The 20423-nt window shown below is 47.0% G+C and overlaps 1 protein-coding gene across 1 annotated transcript in view; it reads left to right on the forward strand.

The window, feature by feature from the left end:
* The window catches only part of VANGL1 (VANGL planar cell polarity protein 1), a 41238-nt gene that overhangs the window by 15723 nt on the left and 5092 nt on the right, over window positions 1-20423 (forward strand). Inside the window, exon 5 of the mRNA XM_059466052.1 lies at window positions 17966-18099. Within this exon, the coding sequence (XP_059322035.1) occupies window positions 17966-18099 (134 nt within the window). The remainder of the gene's footprint in view (window positions 1-17965; window positions 18100-20423) is intronic.

Below are 20423 nucleotides of genomic sequence, written 5' to 3' on the forward strand. Positions count from 1 at the left end.
TGTGTTACTTTTGTGTAAGAGCTCCTGATCTTCATAAAGAGTCTGGCTCCAATGTGACAAACTGTGTAAAAAGTGAATGTAGTTAATATCTCCTTCAGCTTCTAAGGGCCTAGGATTGTGAGATGTTAGTGAAAAATGAAAAAAAAACAAAACTTGATCATCTTCATGGCATAATTTTGCAGAGTTTTCATTAAGGTCTTGTCATGCTTGTTGATGAAATGTAGGTCAGGTTCACAAGGTGCTGCCTTCTGCCCCTGATTCTCTGACTCTCTTGAGGTGTGAGGCTAGAGTGGGAGGTCTGTTGATGGCAGACAGGAGGTCTGTGAAGACATGCAAGGACAGTCTGGATTTCGGGAAGGCTGGAGAAGCAGCCTTGTGGGTGTGCTGGAGAGGTGGTTCTAGCTGTGCTGGAGTAGGCATGTACCACTGGCTGCTGCCTTTGGACTCCTTCTGCCACCATGCATGCTTGCCTCATCCTGACACTTTTAAAGGGGTCTTGGAGAGGTTTTGAGCTGCCACCTGGAAGGAAGTAGCTTGCTTTTACAGATATAGCAATCTGTCTCCTGAAATCAAAACCTTTTGTCTCTTTATGCTCTCAGATATCTTAAAAGTTTTGATGACAAACAATCAATGGAGTCTATCTTCCTCTGCAGTCTAGTGTGCTCTGGAGAAACTGGTGGTGAGAAGGGACTTGAGACATCTTAGATTGTTCAGGGTTGGTTCTGGGAGTCATTCTGGATGTTTTTATTGACAGCAAAATTGTTGATATCACCCTTTTTAATCCAAGATAGAAGCTTTCCAATTCTAAGTCTTTTCTGGTGAGGCAGAGGGAGCTGCTATGTAAGTATGAGAGCAGCTTGTTTTCTGGGGGAGAAGGGAAGAAAACAATAGCTCAGCCACCCTTCTGGCAAGCCATGTTTTTGCAAGGCAGGGTACAGACAGGATTTTCCACCCTCCTTGGCTGCGGATGCAGTAAAGAAGCTGGAAGTGCTGAGTTAGGTATTCCACTCCACCCCTGAGAGCCCTAGGTCCAGGAGGGTAAGCATATTTGGGACTAGTTCCCCAAATTTATATTATAATCAGCCTATTAATAGGCTGTCTTGGTCCCACCCCCAGCACTTTGGCTTTAACTTTTCTTCTGGGAGACTTGACTGCCAAAACGAACATTCCCTTTGGCGTTGATTCAGGAGCTTGGAGGAGGGAGGTAAAAATTAAATAGGAGTCTTGATGAGTGTGGTGCCAAGTCTCAGCTCACTGACTGCTCTGCTGCTCCTGGTAGGAAGGGTTGCCACACTGGGAAAATGCTTTCTGGTGGCATGTGTGGATAAAGAGCAGGGAGCAGCAGAGATGCAGGAAAGGTCAAGCCTGGGAAAATGCAAGAGGTTGGGTGGGAATGGTGGTGAGACTCTGAAAGCAACAACAAAGGGAAACAAAGGTGGGGGAGCACAACAGTAGATAACTTCTCAGTTGAAAGGCCAATACTTTTGCAAGTGAAGGTTAGGATTTGTAGCTTTGGTTTTTCCCTATAAATTGGGATGCTGATGACACTTGTCATCCAGCATTGGGTACTATCTTTATGGCTCAGAAACTATGCAGGAAAAGTCTCGCTGGAGAAACCCTTCCTTTCCTGTAGTTAGGGTGCTAACCATATTGCCTTCCTATCCAGTGAATGCTCTTTCCCACCCTAGAACTTTGCTAGTCTAGACAGCTCAAGAAAATGAATGTCTTGTAATACACGTGGTAATTACTGATCTTTTCATATAGACTGAATATTGGGCTGCACTGTAGTTAGTTTTGGTTTTCTGAGGCTAGAAATGTTTGAGAAGGGGTCCTTCTCCTCCCTTTTGCTCATCCTTGCAGCAGGTATGTGAGGAGCAGGGCTGTGATAGTTCATCTTGTGTTGGGCTGTTTAAAGGAGCTGGAGTTTCAGGCTTTTTTTCTGTCTGTGGTGGTTTACCCCAGCTGGCAGGTAAGTACCACACAGCCCCTCACTCACACCTCGCTCTGTAGGATGGGGGTGAGAATCAGCAAAAAGGTAAAATCTGTGGGCTGAGTTAAGAACAGTTGAATATTTTAATTAATGTGTAATATAATACTAATTATAATGACATTGATAATAGTTACTGTAATGAAGGGCGGGGGGGAAAGAAGGAACTAAAACCTAAGGAAGGCAAGTGATGCTCAATACAGTTGCTCTCCACCCACTGACTGATGCCCAGCCTGTCCTCAGGCAGTGATTGGTGGCTCCTGGCCAGCTGTCCTCAGTTGATACACCCAGCATGATGGTCTGTGGTATGGAATATCCCCTTGGCCAGTTTGGGCCAGCTGTCCTGGCTGTGCTCCCTCCCAGCTTCTTGTGCAACTCCTCACTGGATGGCAGAGCATGGGAAAATGAAAAGTCCTTGACTTAGAGTAAGCAGTGCTTAGCAACAACCCAAACATCAGTCTACTAGGAAGAAAAGTAATGCAATCCTGGAGAAAACCAGGACACTGTCCTCTCTGGTGTGGGCTTGCCTTTGTGAACCAAGTGGCTAGGAAGCTGATGGGGAAGCCTGTAACAAAAGGTTTTGGGTTTTGCAGATGGCTGTGAGCTGGTCAGTGTTCTGTTGTAAACTTGGTACTCAGAAGTAGCAGTTCTGCATGGTAAAAGTGTGCTTGAACATTCCCTGTACCCTTGTTACCAATCTCCATTTGCAGGGGTGTTTGCTGAACTGTGGTTTAAAAATTAAATTAAACTGTGGTTTAAAAATAAAGGGAACAACTGTTTCCTCAAAACAAGTACCTGTCTCTGAAAACCCAGGGCCTTCCCTGCAGGAATTATCCATACCATACTGAGAGACCTGGTGGCTTGCACACACTCACAAAAGAAAGGAGGTGCAGACACGTTCTGTGGAAGGGGATCACATTCAGTCTGTCTTCCAGCTGCTCTGGGTGTTTGTTGGACCTGTTTTTATAAAGCTGGTGTGTAGGTTGTCAGTATTTACTGATTAATCTGCTGAGTCCTCTCTTGTCAGGCATTCCTTGGTGCCACTGGTACTTTGTTCACTACTGAGGGAGTGTGTGGAAGGCTAAGGAGTGGGAATAGGCTTCTCCATATTCCAGTCTGCATTTGTAAACCTTGACATCTGATCTTGTTGCTCAAATATACCTCCCCATATCAAGGGTGCTAATGAAGAGCAAGAGGTCAGCATTTGAACTGTACAGTGTCCTCTTGTCTGGAGTTGTGTCAACTCTTACGCTGTTTTAAAATCTTTTTACTCCTCAAAAGGAAACTTTCTATGGAATATAGACACCTTGGTTTCTGTTTCTAGCATGGTTGTAACCATGGGATTAGGCAGTTGGATCTCTTCCCTGAGCAAGAGCTGCTGGAATCCTGCTGGTTTCTGGCAAAGGACTGAGCCTACACATACAGTTCTGGGATATTCCTGTTTCCAGCAGGGCAGTCAGAAGGGACTGCAGGACAAGCATTGGTGCACCACAGTGCAGTGCTCTCTCTGCCGAGCTAAATCCTGCTGGAGACACTCCAGTCTTTTCCTTCTCCCCTGTGTGCATTTTGTTTGCTCTGTGTTCCCAGGGACCTGAGGAATTACACTGACCCTCCTTTCTCCTTGGGGTTCCTTCAACCTCACCATCTTCTGTAGTGATGCATGCTGATGAAACGGATTCAGCTGATGAGTTTTTACCTTGTTCTATAGCAAAACGTATTATTAACTGTCCTGCTGCTTTGATTGCAGGAACAGCTTGTTTCACAGACTTTGCAGACCAGCTCTGTTGCCAGAGCCTCCAACCTGTGTGAAATTAGCCTTGTTCTTGAATTTGTTTTCCCTGTCCTGAAATCTGTACAGGGTGTCCTGGTACCCATTTGTGTGGTTTTCTCCTGCCCATCACCAAACGGGATGAGCACAAGCATTGATGAGCCTCCCCTCCCAATAAGTTTTGGGATAGCCGGCTAAATGGGTGTTAATTGCATCTGCAAGTGTGAAGCTCCTGGGGAAACTGAGGGGTCTCCTCCAGAGCAGCTTCTTTAGACCCGAGAGGTGTCAGACTTGTGACACCCCCCCCCCAACCCAGTGTCTCTGCAGCAGCACTTCACAAAGCTGCTTTTACCACCACCTTTTTGCAACTCATCATCTCCGCAACTTCTTGCAGCTCATCTGGGCTGCTTTTGCATGCTCCCAGTCCTGAAAGTGCTGAACTTTGTTCGCACTGGGCAGCTGAGCATTAGCACCTTTCAAACACCCCATGCCATGAAGTAGTCATGGAGTAGGAAAGAAAGCTCTGACTTGTGGATGAACTGTTAATGACCTATGTAGGAAGAGATTTTCAGCCACATTCTTAACCATTTTTAGTCACAGGCCATACTTTCCCCCTCTGCCTGTATCTGCTGCCTCACCTCTGGAGGATGGTGCTGCGGAGATCTGATTGCTCTAGCCAGGACGGTACGCTTGGAATTGCAGAAGGAAATTTTCCAGTAGCCTCTGGGGAAAAAAAAAAAAGGTGCTGTTCCCTGCTGAGTAGGGAGCAGTCTCCTTTGATGTTCCAGATGAGTTATGGGAATGGTGCCTTGTTCTGTTTTACAAGGGTCTGTTTGGTGGTGCAAGGGGCTGTGCTGCCAGCAATGTTCAGCTGGGACTTATGACATGGGTCACAGCAACACCTCATTAAGAGGCTGCTTGTTTGTGACAGAAGTAAACAGCAAGCTCCAGGTACTCCTCATTAGAGGTTAGGGGAAGTCTAGGATGGACTGTAAGTATTGACAACTGCACAACTTGTCTGTGAGTTTCTGATGTGGTAAAGTCTGTCTCTGAAGCTGTGGAGGGTGTGCTTTTCTGAAAGGAGCATGTTTTCCTAGCCTCTTACCTCTCTGCATACAGTGGTCAGATTTTGCGTACGTCTTTTCATGTGGAACTGCTTCTCATTTTGATAAACGGGAGAGAGCTGGGGGGACTGAAGTGCCCACATCTTTCTACCCTTCTCTCCTCCCTGCCTTGATCTTGATCCCTGATCACCCCCAGCACCCTCTGTGCACACACCATTGAGTGTGAGCTGACTGCCCCAGACACCAGGCCAGGTACCAGTCTTATCTGTGCTCCTGCAGATGCACCAGCAGCTAGGGCAAGTGGTGCAGGCTGATTGTTGTACCCTGGAGCAGTCTGGCATTTTTGGAATACTTAATACTTTAAAAGTTTACGAGCCCACTTGCAGGTGAAGTGCCCGCTGTCAGTTATTAACCCACATGGCCGGTACAGTGTTACTTGCTCCCTGGTGAGGAGCTGCTCGTCTTTCTCAAAGAGATGGTGTGGAGGAAATGCCATTGGGTTCATCTGCAGGGACTTCCTTTCTTGTTGGCTTGTCTTTCAAAACCAACACTGCCCAGAAGTCCAAGAACGGTATGCACTCCAGCCTACCCTGTACTTGGGGGTTTGTTGTGGAATTTGTGTCCCACCGCAGACCGTGCCCTCTGAAGTGTCTGTGTGTACCACCCACAGAGACAGATGGCCTCCCTAAGCTGCTGAACAAATTCTGTGGCCGTGAAGGTACTTTTATCTTCGAATGCTGCAAAAAAAAAAATCCACCCCCTCAACCTTTGACGGTCTGTTTCTTGTGGTGAATGATGAAATACAAATATTCTGCAAAGAAGTGAGCTGTGTGCCCTTTGGGGGAAAAGAGGAGGCTCACATTTTGCAAAGACAACAAGGAATTGTGAATTTACAGTTCTCATATAGCACAAGTAAAGTCCAATAAATATGGAAGCTAATTCCTGACTCTACCCTGAAGAAGTAAGGAAAAGTTTACAGGGAGCCCCGTGGTAGTAGTAGAATTTAAAAATTTTTTTATATATTCATGGCTATAAAATTGAGAGCACTATTTTCACTTATAACTTGATTGCCCCTCCAGTACATGCTTAAATGAACTTCAGTGCTTAAATTTCTTTTGTCCAGTGTAGGTCAAGTGGGGACATCAGCTGACAATGTGGGGAGAGCTATTCTCTGGCTGACAGGAAAACAGATTCCTGGCACAGCAGTAAGGATCTTGGCTGTGGTTTGGAGCTTCAGGCTGCTGACTCTGGCTTGTGTTCCTCTAGTCCTGGTAGGTTATCTGCATCCTTGCTGGGGCTGGATTTTTTCTCTCAGCTTGGAGCTGCAGGTCATGTCCCTGTGGCCCCAGTGTTGTTTGTAGGGTTGCTGAGTGCTGGTTATAAAATCAGGCAGCCCTTGCTTGTGCAAAGCTTGCTGGGGTGGAGCTTTGATGGATGCTGTGTGGTGGAGGGATGCTGTGCGGGGCAGACTGGGCTGTGGTCTGAGAGCTGACAGCTCTCTGTGTGCAGAGGTCTGCTAGTGGCTCTAACATGGATGCTGCCTCTTCAGGCCTGTCTGTGTGGCTTGCAGGAGAACAACATTCCAGGTGTTTTTAGAGGAGCCCTAGGACAAGTTAAAGCTGCTCTTTTGACTCAAAAGACACACTCATTCAAGGTCCTGCCACGTTAATCCCATCCCTTCCTGGGAATCAAAGAAGAGATGGTCCTCTTTCCTGAGAGAGCATCTGACCAGGCAGCCGTAGGATCAAGAGCTGAACGCTGATGTTTCATGGCTGCAGCATCTAAATGTAAAGTCCTATTACAGCACTGGAGTTTCACTGCCAGTAGAAGCTTTGAACACTTTGTTATTTCCTTGGAATTAAAGCTGTAGTTCTTAGCTTTGACTTAAAAGAAACGCCCTAAATCAGCAACTAACCCCTTCTCCCACCCTCCAAAAAGCTACTAACAAAAAGCCCCACCCTTAGTTATTACTTCATCACTATTCATGTAGCTTGCAGAGTTCCTTGGCTAAAGACTGGCCTTATTTGAAGGATGAACAGGCTTTGAATTATCTTGTTTAAATGCAGACTCTTACAAACTTCTTGCCATACCTGCCAGTTCCTGCCTATACTTTTTTTCATTTGAAGCTCAGACTAATCAGAGACATAGCATGTGTGTGCTGGGAAAAGGAAATGCATCACTGTCGTGGATTATACTGGTACCAGGAACTGGAAATGGTAACCCACATCCCATATGTTCCCAACTTCTCCAGGGTTCCTGGGTGCTTGAGCAGGACACAGGCTGGAAGCTGATGGGTGCCCTGTTGCTCAGGGCTTGGGGGTGTCTGGTATTTCATCCCTTGTGTCTGCACTAAGTGCCTGTCTCAGCCCACCCTTGCATGCAGGGTGATCTCATGATCTTGCTCCTAACTCCTGTGTTCAGAAGGTAAAGCACTCCTTGGTATTGTTCTGTCCCCCTGACGTGTTTGAAACTCCCTAAATCCTAAATACAATCTCAAGTGTGTAGAAACTTTTGAAAGAGGTCACACCTCCCTCAGAAATACTCAGTATATCCCTCAATTACATAAATGTTTGATCATAGCTCTGCATCACTTCTTAAGCTAATGCTGCTGCACAAAAAAATCCTGTCAACAGCCTGATCCTTCCTCACCCCTCCCAAAGAAATATTGTCTAGTTGCACAGCGATGTACTGGTGGAATTGGGGAACTGGTAATTGATATCTCTGTTGTCCATGTAGCTTTGCAGTTTGTGTGTGTATTTTTCTGCTTGGGTTATTTTGCTCAGCCTAATTTCTGCAGTCTTCTTAATAACCCTCGTGGTGTTTAATGGTTGCAAAGGCTTGTGGTGGCAGAGGAAAAGTTTAGTGGAGCTGAGGGAAAGATGCAGGATAGAATTCTCTCATGGCTGCAGACTGACATTCAACTTATCATTGACCACAACCTCCAGGTCCCTTTCTGTGGCACTGCTGTCCAGCACCTCATTCCCCAGTCTGTCTGTACATCCAGAATTGCCCCATCCCACGTACAGAATCTGTCACTTCCCCTTATTGAACTTCACATTGGTTGGTAGTTGCCGAGCCTTGTAATTTGCCCAGTCTCTCTGCAGGGCCTAACTGCCTTCAAGGGCATCAGCTGTTCCTCCCAGTTCTGTATCATCTACAGAATTGATTAGTATCCCTTCCATAAATGTCCAAGGCACTTAGGAAGATGTTGAAGAGCATGGGGCCGAGGATGGAGCCCTGTGGAACCCCACTAGTAACAGGTCTCCAGTCTGGTGTCACCCCATTGACTGTAACCCTTTGTGCCTGACCCAGTTGCACACCCATCCCATGATGTGTTTATCCAGCTGAATGCTGGACATCTTGTCCAGTGGGATCCTGTGAGAGACAATCTCAAAAGCTTTACTGAAATCCATAAAGATGACACCAACTGGCTTCCCTTGATCAACTAGCAGGGCTACCTTGTCATGAAAGGAAATGAAGTTTGATAAGCAGGACTCTCCTCTCATGAAGCTGTGCTGGCTGTGAGTGGTGACTGTGTTGTCGTCACACTTTCAGTTTTTTTTCAATACCTCCTGGAATAATCTTCTCCAGTGCTTTACCGGGCACTGAAGTGACACTGAGTGGCCTGTAGTATCTGGGATCTTCCTTCCTGCCTTTCTTGAAAATCAGGAGAGTGACTGCTCAAAAATCCTCAAGAGAGGCTTTGCAATGACATCAGCCAGCTCTTTGAGGAGTATTGCATGAATCCCACCAGGCCCCATAGATTCCTGCAGTCTGTGGGAGCCATTCTTGGTGGGGCACAGCTCTGTCTGCAAGTTTGCTCCTCTGCTGAGCCTTGGGGAAAGGAGAGCCTCCAAGTCCTTCCTTCTCCTCCCCAGTCCGTCTGACCTACAGGACACCAGCCTCGGGCCAAGCATGAGGGATTGGTCTGGAGCACCTCAGGTCATGTCCTTGAAGATTCAGAGCTGGACATGGTGCACAAAGGGATGGCAGCTTACTTCTGTGGATTTGGTTTGTAGTCATATCTCCAGCTGTGAGACTGGACTTTGTAAATTATTATCTTGGGTCATGCAGGTCTCCTTCCACAGGGCTCATTGGCCTCAATAATCCGCTCAGCTGTGCAAATGTGAGACTGGCTTCAGCAGTGTCCCTGACTCTCTCAAATTGGTCATGGGTCTGTGTCGAATTGGGTGTGGACAAGTGGATCCCTTTGGACTCCTGGCAGCTGGATGCAACACCTACAGTGCCTGAGGAAGCCAACTTCTCCCTTCTTTGTCAACACCCGTGTATTTCTGGGGTGCCTGTGTCTACCATGCTGTGCAGGTTTGTGGGAAAGCTCAGCAGCAGTTTCTTCCCATCACCTTTTCCTTAAGTTGTCCCCTTTGTGTTCTTCTCTCACTGCTTTCCTTCCCAAGCTGCCCATTTGCTCAATAGATGGAGAAAGCCTTTCACAGTTTTGGCTCTACTTTAGTGTGAGCAAACAATAGCTGGTGGTTTGCTTGTGGTTTTTTTTTTTCTCATGAATAAGCAGGATAGTACTGGAGGATACCCCCACCACCTGGCAAAATCATATCATGGAGACAAATGTTTGGTGTGCTAGCAGCACCCTTGGAAAACCCCTTTCCAAGCTCTAGCTCCTGGATCCAGTAGCTGCTGCTCTCCAGGTCCAGTTAAACTACTAGTGGCTCCTGAGGGTGCTGGGTGGGGCTGGAGGTGTGCATGTCTGGCCAGGTGTTGTTTTGGTTCGCTGCAGGTGTCTGGGACATAGCAGATACACGGCAGGGCACGGGCAGCTCCTTTGCCTCTCATGTTTCTTGTCTGTGTTGCAGCAGACCCTGGAGCAATGAGATGCTGGTGGCAAGTGTTCTCTTTCTGTTTGATGAGAAGGTGGTGCCTTCTCCTGTTTGAAGGTGTTGCATGGCATCAAAGGGAAGTGGGTGTCTAGTTTGAGAACTGTTGGGGCATCTGCATGTGGTTATTGGTGTCTGAGGAGCTGGCTGAAATGCAGCCCAAGCTGTGAGTGCCTGAAAGCTGCTGTTGTGCCCTGGCTGATCCATGAGCTATATGTTTGGGTTTAGTGGTTCTGCTAGGTGACTGCACCTCCCCACACATGCTGCTCCCCTTGGAGAGGTGGTCTTGGCTTAAGAGGATGTGGGCAGATTGCTTTGGAGCCTGCTCTCCTGGCATCTGGGTTCCTCAGCTTTCTGAGGGAAAAGTTTGTTGCACCCCATCTTCAGGCTTTCACAAGCTGCTCTTTCAGATGCAGCTCCTGAGGCGGCTCTTGTACACTCACCCATCCCCGTGGACGGGCTGAGGCAACTGGGGCCACATGAATTTGCCACATGTTAAACTCCCTTTGCCATTCTGTGGGGGACTGGAAGGCAACCTTTCCACTTACCTAGGCTGCAATAAAGCTTCCTAGAATTATGTGCAGATTAAATCTTGGTGTTTTTTTTCCAAAGAGAGTCCTCTGCCTTGCATAGGAAGGTGCTTTTCTGGTGCTCCAGAACCGCCATTGTTTCTAAAACTCAGGTTAGACTTTTACAGCTTGTTTCATTTTCTGTCTGTTGAATATGGTGTTGGAGGTAGCAAGTGTCCTTATGATCTTTGTGCCCCTTGGAACTGCCTACCATGAAACGAGATGTTCGCAGTGTTACTGAGGGAGAGAAGCGTGGTGCTGTCACAGCATCTCACCTCAACACAGGGATTGTTCTTTCCTGGCAAATCATATTATTGGACCTTTTGGACCACTCCTTGAGTGAGAGGACTGTGCCTTCTTCCTCTCCTCCTCCTCACTACATTTTACCAATAGTTTTCTGGGTTTTTCCTAGGCTATTATACTAGCTGCCACCTTCAGATGTTGGAAGTAGAAGGAAGGGCAGTGCGGCTGTTGGGAAAGCATTCATCAAGTTTTGAGGTTCTACCAGTAAAGGTGACTGGGGAAAACATTCAGGCAGTGTGCTGGTACCCTGAAGACCAGTTAACTTCCTGAGGTAAAAGGATTGGAAGTTTCTCAGAAGGAGAACTGCAGTGGGAGCATGCCATTGGGTTTGCTGGGGTTTTATAGCTGCTGGCTAAAACTTCATGCTCTGTACTTCTGTAGCAGCATCTTTTTAGTGCTGGCCTGGGAGTGACTTTATAGGATTCCTCAGGAAGGCTTAAGTAAGTAGCTTGTTTGGTTTGTATGAGGTAAAGGAGTTATTTCCCTCCAGCCCCCAAGTTCGATCATACCCTCCTGTAAAGTCCTGGGTTTTAAAAATACTCACAGTTTCCCTTCAAAATAAAAACATTCAAATGTAACAGCAGAGTTAGTAGTAGACTTGCAGAGATCCTTTTCTTTTTCACCTGTACTGGAGGGTTTTGACTAGGCTGCTTTTGGGGTTTGGGGAGAACAAACCAAAAACCCAACCTGAAAATGAATTCTACTCCTCTTTCTCTCTCATTCAGAAAATTTCACTGTTGAAATCCCTTCTACATCAGCAGTGAACTATTGTGCTGCTCAGCTGGTGTGTTGATTCTGATTTTTGTCTTGCAAAAGATGAAACTTAAAATGTCTGTTGGAGAGCAATGTGTCTTGGACTGCACTGGGCAGAAAAGGGGAGATCTGTGGTTAGAAACTCAGCTGGTGCTTTCCTTAAATTTACAGCAGCCATGTGTTGTTCAGATGGATTGGATCAGCCATGTGTTGGATATAGATGGGGACACACTTTAAATTCCTGTCCTTTTCCTTCCATGTAGTTAAAAAAGGCTGTGAGGGGAGAGAAAAGATGGAGATGGGTCACTGCAAAACTGGGGCAAACCTTGTGTGTGTTTGGGTTCCCTATAAATGACACCATTAAGGGATGGATGTTGGCTTCCTTGGGGGCAGCAGGCTGACTACCTGCTACTATGATGAGGTTTTCTTCCCTTCCCTGATAAAGGTTTGACCTTGCAAATTCTTTTCCCTGTCTCACCAAATGCCAGAAGTTGGGTATCTAAAACAAACCTGCTGTGTCCTGGTTGCCCGGTGCCTGTTCCAGGGAGGGCAAGGATTGCGCTTGCCTGCCTTAGCCAAGTGGAGATCTCAGTTGTGGTTGTCTGACAAGAAAATGTGGTTTTCCTTTTCCTAGGAGCTGCAGTCCTGTTCTCTTGACTGTACCAAACTGAAATGCTCTTGTAGTTATGATGACCAAAAGGCATTTTTCTGCTCTGCTTGTTTGGCCACAGCTGCTGAAGAAGTTCCTTGTCTTGGCATCTCTGCTGAGATCTGACTCAGGCTCTGTTTACTGGAGGGGACAAAACCGTAGCCAAGGCATTTGTGCTTCTGCCAGCACTGCAAAGTGCTTCTGCATGACCTTGATTTTCTTGGGACCCCTGCTCCAAGGTGTTGCTTGGGAAGGACAGAGAGTACCAAATCCCTTGCATCTTGCCAGCCCCTGGCCCCTGGTGTGGCAGTGCTGCCCAGGGTCACCTGTCTGGGCAGCCTGTGCTGGCCTCACCTGTAGCTATGACAGGCAGAGCAGGGAGGCAAGTCTGCATTGAGGATGGTGGCAATCCCTTCTGTAATCATCTTCAGCTGGGATGTTGGTGTGGGAAGCATTTTGATTTCAATTGTCTATTTCCAGTTTTATTTCTCGCTCTGTTGACTTTGCTCTGGGAAAACAGTCCAAGAGGGTGAAGGGTCAGGAACTTGAGCTCTAGCTCTGTGCTCTGGCAAAAGTGTATGAGAAAGGATAAAAATGGAGTTTTCTGGGAGGGAGATGGGGTTGTACTGCAAGGGAAAGCAGAGCAGTGCTCTGAGCTTGTTGGGTGTGAGCTGACAACACTGCTAGAGAGTACCAAGTGCTGCGGATGGGCAGCTCAGTGCCCTGGGAGAGCTCAATATCTCTTGCAGTAGGCAAGCTCAATGCAGTTGTAGGCTGGAGACATCTGGTAAGGCAAAGCTGGCTCTTCTTTGTAAGGCTGTGTTGTGGAATCTTTCTCAGCTTTTCTTTGTGGTGCTCAACTTCCCAATTGGCTGTGGCAGATATTTAATGTGCCCAGAGACCTTGGCTTGTTTTGATACTGTGCCTGTTTTGAGGAATGTTTAAAAAATATTGTTTGGAGGAGAGGAGTCCATGCTGGGAACCATTTGATTGAATAACCCCAGGCTTCCTCAGCCCTCAATTAGCGCAGCAGTCATCAAACCTCTGACTATCCCTGTGTATTTTAGGTGTGTGTGGCTCACTCTAAACCCTGATGCTGCAAGATCTGCATCCATAACAAGAATGCTCTGGTAGAACAGCTCAGCTCTTTCTGGATGTGTACGCAGATCTATTGCAAAAGTGTGGGGCACTCCTCTGCCCTCAATGATTCTCGGTGTCTCCTGTTGTTTGGTATAGTACCATGAAAGGCTACATTTCTAGCTTAGCAGGAAAGCACAAAACAGCTAAAACCATGTGAGTGGCAGGTGCACAGAGGCGTGGCTTCAGTTTTTAATCTTTTTTTCCTCTCCTTATTTTTTATTTTCACCAACTCTTTCCCACCACTTCATAAAACTCAAACCCCTTTTCCTAGAAACCACCAGCATCCAAAGCCAGTATTTTGATGATATAAACAGGCTTCTTTCCTTGTGCTTTGCTTCAGTATAGTATTGGATTGTTTTCCTAGAAATCTACTAAGAAAAGCCAATTTCAATGTTGGTGTAGTTGTGTCACAGAAGGCAAACACTAAGTGGCCTCTGATGTGAAGCATATGGCAAAACTACAAATATTCAAATCTTTTGTAGCAGCAAGTACTCAGGCAAAACTGCTTTGAGAGAAAAAAATACCTTTGCGTCACATAGTCCCCTCCTCCACTTCCTTGGATGCCCTGTAAAAGTTAATTCATTACTGTTAGTAAGGGGCTCTGCATTTCTCTGCTGCCAAACGCCGCTGGGGTGCCGTGTGCTTGTGCTGGGCCTGCCTGTTTGCTTTCCCTCCTGGCAGCATGCTGTGACACGGCCTTCTCCAGGGCAGTGAAACTAATCACGAGAAACAAGCAACCCTCCAACTGCACAAAACGCAGAGCCCCAGAGCCCCACTGACACTGCCTGCCAGGAAAACTCTGTTTCCAGTCAGCTGCTGGGTCGTGCAAGAGGTTTTCCTCCTGTGCCATAAGCTTTGAATCTGAAGTGTTCCATGGAAACGCTTTTTGTGTCCTGATTTTCGTACTCTGCCCATGGTGGGGGTGGGGTTAGAACTAGATGATCTTGAAGGTCCCTTCCAACCCAAGCCTTTCTGTGATGATTTCTGTGTTTCTGTGATATGCTTTCCCTGCGTTCTGGTAGTTTGCTACAATGCCTGAAATATGCTGTGCTGCCAGACCCTCTCGATGGGACGTGAGAACAATCCTCACTCTGACCTCTTTCATATGGGCGATTAAATATCGAAACTTTCTGTTTGTTCTCTTCCTGCCCCTCCCCATTCTTTCCAAGCGAGGAACAAAAGGGAAGCCCCGGCGCGGCTGGCTGAAGCGCGGGTGAATGAATGCAGTGACCGACATGGTGCTGAACTCCTCCCGAGGCGGCGGGCGAGGAAGCCGCCTCTCCAGACGAGGCCTCCAGGATGGCTGCCAGCTCCCATTCCCGCCGGAGCGGCCGTGTGGGTGGAGAGGCGGCTTCCTGCGGCCGCTCCACCTTGCTCACAGGGCAGCGGAGGGTCTGCCCTGCGTGGGGAGCCCCAAGAGCCTGGATTGCTCTTGGAGGCAGCAGATTTCCTTGCAAGGCGTTTGCTTTGCTGCTCTGGGTGCTCTGGGCACTGCCGTGCCCATGGTTGCCCTCCTGCTGGCGTGGTGCTGCACCAGAGCCCTGCTGTGCTAGGGTGGGCACAGGTGTTGGAATTCAGGACATCCCTCTGGCTGGACTGGACTACCAAGACCCCTGCTAGGGGGCTCAGAGACCCTGGCACAGGGCCCAAGACACTTGTGGTTTTGATTATGACCCATGGAGCAAGTTACCAACCTTATATGAAGATCTGCAAGCCACAGCAGTTTAAGTAGAATGATAGCGAATTTATCACGGGGTGAAAAATAGAGTTTTTTGGGGGTTTTTAGAATGGGAGTTCAGGGGGCAAGATGGAGGAATCTGGGTGTGTCCAGCCTTTCTCCTTCTTCTTGGCCTCCATCCTCTGCTGTGATGTTGGCACTTTTAGATTGGTTTAGAGTAGAAGCTCACTGTCTAACATAGGTAGTAGGTATTGGAAAGTAATTGTAAATATTGTATGCATAGTATTTAGTATAAAGAAATAACACCACCCTGGGAGCAGGCGGAGTGCCTCTGACTGTCTTGCTGAGCGGACCTCGGCTGGATAGGAGAAAAAATTTTATGGATAAGAAACAATAAACAACCTTGAGACTGAGAACTGAAGAGCTCCAACTCCTTCTTCGACCACCGGGCTGGGAAAAGAGACTTTCTAACGTATCTCGGGGTCACTCTGACCAGCTAGAGTCCCGAGACACTGGTTATTGTTGCTTTGCAGCACTGTGTGGGGCAGGGCTGGCTGTCCTGCGCTGGCCAGGGTGAGGCTTCCCCTTGATGTGGGGGAAGAGGTTGAGCAACACAGCCCAGGAGGCTCTGATTCAACGTTTTCCTTGCTCTTGCAAATCATTGTGGCCCTTTTAATTTACTTGTCGGCAGCTTCTAATTATTTTTTTTTCCTGTAACAGAATTGGAAGAGTTGTAGTTGTAGCTGTCTTCCCAACCTGCCACGCTTAGGATGGACTACACGGGAGACAGAAATGGGCTGGTAAAAATTCAGGAAACTGATGTTTATTACATTTCTCTTCCAGAAAACAGACTCCTCCGTGTGACTGGGCTATCTCATGTGTGGGATTGAGCCTCTACTGGATTTGCATCAGCAACAAATACCTGGGCTTTCATTTTCAGAACAATAATCGTTGCTTGCTGCAATGTAAAAGCTTTGTTATGTTTGGATTTTGACTGTACATGCCAATGAATTGGTGGGGAGGGTTATTTAATGAGGGGATGGAAGGGATGTTGGGTGGGGAAAACCGGCATCCTGATGATAATGCTGTCGGTGGGGTCCAGGGAAAATGTGTATGTATAAAAATAAATGATTCTCTGCTGTGATGCATTGTGTTTTGTCCTAATAGAGCAAGTTGGTCAGTGGACCTCCCAAACATTTCCCACTGGTGGGATGGAAGTTCCCGTGCTGTTTGAAATTAATACAGTGTATTAACAGAGAACAACTCTCTTAATTTTTCTCTTCCTGTTTTGAGTTGGTGTTTTGTAATGAAACTCTGTGGAGTTTTATCTTCCTGGGAAGCGGAGATGGAAAAGCCTGATCATGTTTGAATGCAGTCAGAAGGTGGAATATGTGCTTCTGCCACATTATTACTTTTATGAAATTTTGTTTATAGGCTGCAGCAAATTCAGCTGTAGAAATCAGAACTTTGCAGAATTAAAACTGCTTTCACCTGTTCCGTGTCAGCATCTATGTGTGTCTGGCAGTGGGTCAGTCTGTACTTCTTTATCAAAGGAAAATTGTTAACTAGTGGCCCTTTATCACAAATCAGTAGCTGAGTGCATTAGTGGAGTTGCTTTTACCAAATGTAAGCTGAGGAAATATGAAGGAGTGGCACCTGAAAGGTAAAGCTTCTTTAATACATTCTAGCTGGATCCTTCCAAACAATCCTAAGGATGGAATTTGCTTTAAAAGCTAAATTCATCATCTCTAAGGTACACAGCAAGTGAATGATGATGTACCATAATACTGACTGATGAAGCTACTCAGTGAACAGGTCTGGGTTTGTTCTTCTTTCTCAGAATCTCTTGAATGGGCCAGCATCTGTGCTTCATTCACTGATCAGTGGGAGTATGGCAGCTGTAGAGTGAGGATGGTGGGATGAGTGTGTGTGTTTAAATTACTTGGGTGTGATGCAGAAGTTTAATATTAGCACAAGGAGCAGGAAAATGTAAATTGCTCCTCCGGGAACACACACGGAATCTGTGGCAGTGCAGAGCACTGAATTTAGGGCTTAATTTGTTAATGTCTTATTTTCCCACGTTACCATTCTTGTAATGATTTCTTCCTGTGTTGTAACATGTGTGAGAATACCTTTTTTGCTTTCCTTCGGAGAGGCTTTGTTGGTGAGTGTGACCTTTCCAATTAACTGGCAACAAATGTGTTGGCAGTTACACTTCAGTTTTGAACGCACAAAAATTACTTCTAGTGCGGTCCTTGGCAAACTCCCTTTGGCTGAATGGGTGATCCTGGTGACTTGCTGAGAGTGCCGGTGCCACGCTGAGGCACAGAGCCAGAGCAGTATGGAGAGAGCTGTGTCCTGTTCCTGCATCCTTAAACACCAGAGCCCGGGCTTGTTTTGAAGTGCTGCCCTGTTTGTTGGTAACAGTGCCTACAGCCATCTCTCTCCGATGTCAAAATGATCGCAAAGCAAGATACCTCTGGGATGAGCCTTTCCTGCTGCTGGCGCGTGTGTTTGTTTTGCTCCCCTGTGTCGTCATTTTATGTGGAGGCATCCCTTCAAAGGGATGGAGGGAGTGTCACTGCTCCTCACGTTGTCCCTAGCCAGGGATTTAACAAGCAGTACTGAGTAATCCCGTCTCTGGCAGCCGTGCTCCTCCGGCAGCGATCTTATCTTGCTGTGAAAGCTCGAGAGATCGCACTCTTGTGCTGGGATGGAGGAGGTCCGGGGAGCTGCGAGGTGCGGCTGGAGGTGACTCACAGGGAAAAGCATCCATCCGGAGCTGGTCCCTCCATCCAGGCTGGCCGGCTGCAGCAAAACCCGTGTGGTGTTGTGGTGTTCCGCCTGAGCGAGGTCTCTGCAGCTCAGGGATTGTACTGAGCTCTTGGTCTGTCATTTCCCGTGCTGCAGGCAGCCTAGTGCTTCACTTTATGTGCTGCCCTTGTTTAGGGATTTCCTGACATCCTCCTATTGAGCTGAGGGCAGAGATACTCATCTTGCATCTCAAATGAAATTTCAGGTCCTAGAGAGAGTAATTAATATTCTGTGTATTGCACGGTCCTGTAGGTATGACAGCTCTGTTCCATGCAATATCACTATTCTCCCTTTTTTTTTTTTTTTTTTTTTTTAATATTTTATGGAAACAAGAGAGCTTATTTCTATCTGAGGGATTTTATCTTATTTTCTTTTTTGTTCTTTCCCCAGCATCCAACGAGCTGCACTGGTGGTTCTGGAAAATTACTACCGAGATTTCACAGTCTACAACCCAGCCTTGTTAACAGCCTCCAAATCCCGAGCAGCCAAGCACATGGCTGGCCTGAAAGTCTACAATGTTGATGGTAGGTGAGGTAAAATGTGATCTCTGAGACTGAGTGGGACGGGGAAGGGCTGGATTTGCTTTATGCTTTGTTATGCACGCATTCTCACCTTTTTGCTTTGCCAAGTCCTTGTCTCTTGCTGGAAATCTTCCTAGCAGTGCTGAGTTTGCCAGTTCCAGATGACTTTACAGATGTGTTTAGCCCACAATAAGGCTTTTGTCTTTGCCAGGTGAAATGGTCAGGTTTTGGGTCGGGTTTAATTGTCATGTGGCTTGACACTTTTCAGCACCACTGCTTGTTTCAAGTAGCCTCTGCTTTTTGTCACCCTTGGGTCGTCTCTTTAGTTGTGATAGGACAATAAACACAACTTTTAACTTAATGAGTTCCCCAGTCGTTTATTGTGCTGCTTTCACATGCAGCCTTCAGGAAGGTGAAGGAGCTGCAGTATAAGCAGCAGTGGCTGATGAAAGCGATGCTCATCAGCCGCAGCCTCAGCACTAAATGAGCCTGGCTCACCCGTGGCCATGGAAATTCACAGATAACGATCCCCATTGAGCTTTGCCTGTTCTACAAACCGTTTTCAAGCTTTGGGGCTTTAGAAAAGGGGATGGATGGGTGGATATGTGGATGCTCTAAGCAGTGAAAACTGGACTTAATAATTTGACACTCTTAAACCCTATCGGTGAAAGCCATGCTTTTTAATCAGGGTGTGCCCAGCAGCCTTTATACAGGTGCACATTCCTTTGGAGGAGTCAGGTTGAGTAGCAAAGCTTTTATGGTGAAGGATGGCTGAAGTCGTGTGACAAAATGGGGTAAAGGCACGTCTTGCCCTTGAATTTGTTAGCATTGAAAGGCTTTGAGAACTGGGAAGAGGAGACTGAAGGGACTTACCTGGGCAAGGTGGCTCCGTGTGCATGGTATGGAGACTGAAATATGAAGAATATCTGTCATATTGAAAAACATGAGACGTGATTCTTTTGCTTTTAGCAAAGTTTCAGTACCTTATGGGTATGGAATATTTTGTTTTCATTTTCCTTTTTGATTTGTTTGGATTTTTTTCATTTTTGTTGAGTTTCAAAGACCTTATCCTAAAGGCTTCTCCAACTTCACGCAGCACTCCTGGGTCCATAACATTAAATGGAGGTTTAGATCCTTGCGGTGAGATATTCCCATCCTGCCAGAGGAAGGGGAAGGACAGGTTGTCCATTATGTGTCCTTTGCTGCCTGGAGTGCTGCCCTTGGTTGAGTTGTGTTGGAGAGGGGAAGGAATCAGACGTGCAAACAGAAATGCTGTGTTTTTCTGGAGATGCAATCATTCATTCCAGCTGCTTGCTCTCAGTGAGGCCTGCTGTAGGGAGGGTGAGGGCCTCCTGATGCCCGGGGTGTCTGCACACTATTGAGACCCCACAGCCTGCTAGGCTGGCTGCAGGGTGTGCTATTCTGGGCTGGCTGGTCTTCTCCTGCACTGCAGCATCTCTTCAGGAGCTGGTGTGCTCTCTTTTCCCGCAGCACCTGCTGGGACAGGCTCAGAGGAACACTGTCAGTCTGGTAGAGTGAGTGGCTCAGAAGCTGCTAGCTCATGAGGCTTTGTTAGAAGAGAAGGAACCAGAAGCAAGCTGCAGATGTGGCTGGCAGCCTTTCCAAGTGTCAAGTTTGTGAGCCTGCCAGGGCCTGGAAACTCCTGCCTTCCCTTCTGGGGCAGTACTGGTTGCCTGGGCTGTTCTGTTTGCAATGCTGCTGCCTTTGTGGACATGGAAATCGCAGGCTTAGAAGCATGTCCTTAAGAAGATTCCATCCATCTTACAAAGCAGAGTGTAGTCCTGGCTGCAGCTTATACCCTGGCAGCCTGACAGTCTCTTATACCCTTCTTGTAAAGAGACAGTAATGCTATTAAGGCAGCCTAATTTGTTGACAGCTTTTGTATTTGATACTGCAGCAGCCAGGAAAGAAAAACATATTGCTGTAATCTCTCTTATACAGAGTGGGGAGGTTCACCTTCAAAACCAGGATTTTCATTGCCAGGTATAGTCAATGAGGCAAATTAAAGGTGTAACCCAAATTTGGGAGCTAGTGTCTCCCTTGAGTCATATCCTCCATTTCAGGGCTGTCAAACAAAGTCTGAAATGTTTAGAGTCTTAAGAAGCTATTTGTGCTTGTTCTTCCCACTGCTGAGTTTCAGGCTTCTGTCTTGGAATCTGGTTTGAGCTTTTTAGAAAAAAATTAAAAAGAGTTGCCCTTGCTTGAGCAGAATAATTTTGAGCGTGTCTGTGCAATTGATTTGCCTTAACCACTGCCAGCTGGGGATGTGGGCCACAGCAGTTGGGCACAAATCAGCTCTTGGTGGC

This window comes from Ammospiza nelsoni, chromosome 2 (genome assembly GCF_027579445.1).
Source record: "Ammospiza nelsoni isolate bAmmNel1 chromosome 2, bAmmNel1.pri, whole genome shotgun sequence".
Classification (NCBI taxonomy): domain Eukaryota; kingdom Metazoa; phylum Chordata; class Aves; order Passeriformes; family Passerellidae; genus Ammospiza; species Ammospiza nelsoni.